Consider the following 2,971-nt stretch of genomic DNA (forward strand, 5'->3'; position numbering starts at 1 on the left):
GCCCACCTTGGCCTCCCAAAGTGCTAGGATTACAGGCGTGAGCCACCGTGCCTGGCCTGGAAAGACATTTTTTTTATGGCCAAGGACACTCATCTGGGTGGTGGTATTTGAGGTGAGGTCCTCAGAGAGGCTGACCTGCCCACCCAGAGCCCAAGCACTCAGATCTCGACTCCCTGAGCTTGGCAAGCCAGCCCCAGACCAGGGAAATGAGATGTGGTGGACAGCACAGTTTCTGGTGGCAATTCCAGAATAAGGAAGACAATTGTTTTAAGGACTATCCCTGGGTGTGGGTCTCGGCAGGACCAGTGTTCAAGCCAGGACAGTCAGTTCTAGCCCTCCCCTCAAATCAGGGTAATCCAATAGGCCAGGTGCAGTGGCTCATGCCCGTAATCCCAGCACTTTGGGAGGCCGAGGCGGGCAGATCACTTGAGGTCAGGAGTTTGAGACCAGCCTAGCTAACATGGCGAAACCCCCTCTCTACTAAAAATACAAAAATTAGCCCGGTGTGATGGCAGGTGCCTGTAATCCCAACTACTCAGGAGGCTGAGGCAGGAGAATCCCTTGAACCCAGGAGGCGGAGGTTACAGTGAGCTGAGATCACGCCATTGCACTCTAGCCTAGGCGACAGAGCAAGACTCCATCTCAGAACAAAAAAAAAAAAAAAAGGATAATCCAATACTGCCATTCATCCACACTTTGAAGACTGCCTTCCTTGGGTTGAGATGATGATAGGACTACAAGTGGGACCGCAGGGACTTGCAGCACCCTAGCTAGCATGGGCTGAAGCTGGGTGAATGAGGTGAGGAGGGGAGAGGCCGGCAGCATCTGCCTGGCTTTCCAAACAACGGACCCCACAGCTACACCATTGCCAGTCCCCTCTGGGGCACTGGGGAGATGGGCCACTCCACCTTTCCGCCTGACAGCTCACAGGCTAGCTGGCTAGAGTGACTGTGTGTGCAGCCCGTGTCGGGGGTGCTGCTGCCTGTATATAGAAATTGTCAAGCTCCTTTACCTGGGAGAAAGCATAAGGCTTCCCACCCTCCTCACCAGTGCAGATGTTTGCCTTTTCCCCAAGGCCTAAGAGGGCTCCTTCCACCCTCCCTGACAGGCTGCCTTAGTGCTCCAGCCCTGTCCCATTGGCCCCTCCGATGGTTTCCTGTTTGCTGGTTTTGCCCAGGGTACAAGACAATTAAATTAACCTTGACGGCAGGGATTGGTCTTCATTTTTGTTTTAGGTCTCCCTTGGCAGCTATCCAGGCACCCACACTAGGTGCTTATGAAAGATGGGCTGCTTGCCAGTGAGACACTGTCACGTCAGCTCCCCAGGGCTGACCAGTCTGGCTGGGAGTGTGGCTGGTGTGAAACAAGTCAGGTATAGGGATGGAAAGCCTTAAAACCAAAGGCACACTCTGTAACTAACCCAGCAACTCCACTGCTAGGAGCAAACCCTGAGGAAATAATCCATATGGGAGGCAAAGATACACACTCAACAAAAACTGGGGAACAATGGAAACGTCCAAGGTGTAACTGAATTATGGTGAATGAGTCAGTCTTCCACCTACCCTGGCACTTGGGAATCAAAAGACCCTGGTTTGAATTCAGACTCATATACGTAGTAGTTGAGTGATCTTGGACATATCATTGAACACTGCAAAGCCTTGATTTTCTCACCTATAAAATGGGGATAATAAATCTACTCCCTCGGCTTACTGTGAAGATTAAATAATATAAAGTAATCAGGCTCTTAACATGACAAAAGAAGTGCTCAATAAATGCCAGCTTCCTTTCTTGCCTTCTTTCTAATCTATAGGGAAGTAGTATAAGGTGGGGTTAGCTCAGCCTCACCCCTCATACATGATCCTGGCCCCTCTGAGAGGCAGAAATGAGGGGAAGCTGGAGGAGGAGATGAAGACTGAGCAATAAATCACCCCTTGTTCCTTTCCGAGTTGGGAAACCACCATACAGAGAAATTCAAGACAACGTGGATATCCAAAAATTGCGTTCCTGGTCTAGGAATATACTGCATGATACTGTTTCAATTGCATTTATCCCAAACTGACATTCAAACAAGTTTGCATTCTCACACACTGAGATCCGAGTGATGAGGGGTAAGGCAGTCCCAGGGCAATCTGGGGTGTAGAGGAAGGACAGCCTGGGTTCAAGCACCAGAAGAGCCCATGGAGAAAAGCTTCTTCATAGATGCTCAGACCAACGGCGCCCTGTGGTCGGTCGAGAATTCCCTTACCTTATAGCCAAGACGTGCCGCCCTCTGCAGGAGGGTCTCACCAGCATTTTTGTTCACTATGAGCCGACGTGCCTCTGGAGGGATCTGCCGGGCTGTAGGTGACTCTGAGGCCTCCTCTGAGCTGGCACTTCGGGACTTAGAGGGTGTACATGGTTCTGTGGGTTTCACTGGGGTGGGAGATTTGGGAGATCGTGTCTTCTGCTGGCTCCAACGACCTTTGCCCTGGAAAGCAGAGATGCAGTCCTAGGTCAGGTCAGGCGAGGCAGCTTATCCATCCACCAGGGTCATCACTGCCTTCAGCGGCCAAGGCCATCTCACCTTATCTGTGTCCATGCTGTACTTTGCTTACACTACCCCAAATGGCCGAGACTACTGTCAGGTTTGAGGCCAGAGGCTGGGCCAGGCGCTAACCATGTGAAGTCTCTCCAGGATCAACACAGGTTCCCGTGAGTTTCTAGCCGGTGGGGAGATATGAAGAGGCTCAAATGCTCAACCCCATAAACCAAGGAATGCCACGGGGATTGTAAATCAGAGATTGAGGGGATATCCCAGCTTCTCTCAAGACTCTGCATGCCTTCTTTACCTGCCTCAATCACCATTTATTGAGGCTTTTACAAGTCCTGTCTGTAAATAGGCAGAAGCAAACTCTGAGAGTAAAGAGAAATGAGACAGCTATCTTTTTTTTTTTTTTTTTTTTTTTGAGACCGAGTCTCACTTTGTCACCCA

At 50.5% G+C, this 2,971-nt stretch overlaps 1 protein-coding gene across 1 annotated transcript in view; it reads right to left on the reverse strand.

Moving 5' to 3' along the window:
- Positions 1-2,971, reverse strand: part of BCORL1 (BCL6 corepressor like 1) — a 54,685-nt gene that overhangs the window by 22,838 nt on the left and 28,876 nt on the right. The window contains exons 9-10 of the mRNA XM_026452007.1: positions 2,246-2,467; positions 696-786 (exon numbers count right to left, since the gene is read on the reverse strand). Coding sequence (XP_026307792.1) covers positions 696-786; positions 2,246-2,467 — 313 coding nt within the window. The remainder of the gene's footprint in view (positions 1-695; positions 787-2,245; positions 2,468-2,971) is intronic.

This window comes from Piliocolobus tephrosceles, chromosome 12 (genome assembly GCF_002776525.5).
Source record: "Piliocolobus tephrosceles isolate RC106 chromosome 12, ASM277652v3, whole genome shotgun sequence".
In the NCBI taxonomy this organism is placed as follows: Eukaryota; Metazoa; Chordata; class Mammalia; order Primates; family Cercopithecidae; genus Piliocolobus; species Piliocolobus tephrosceles.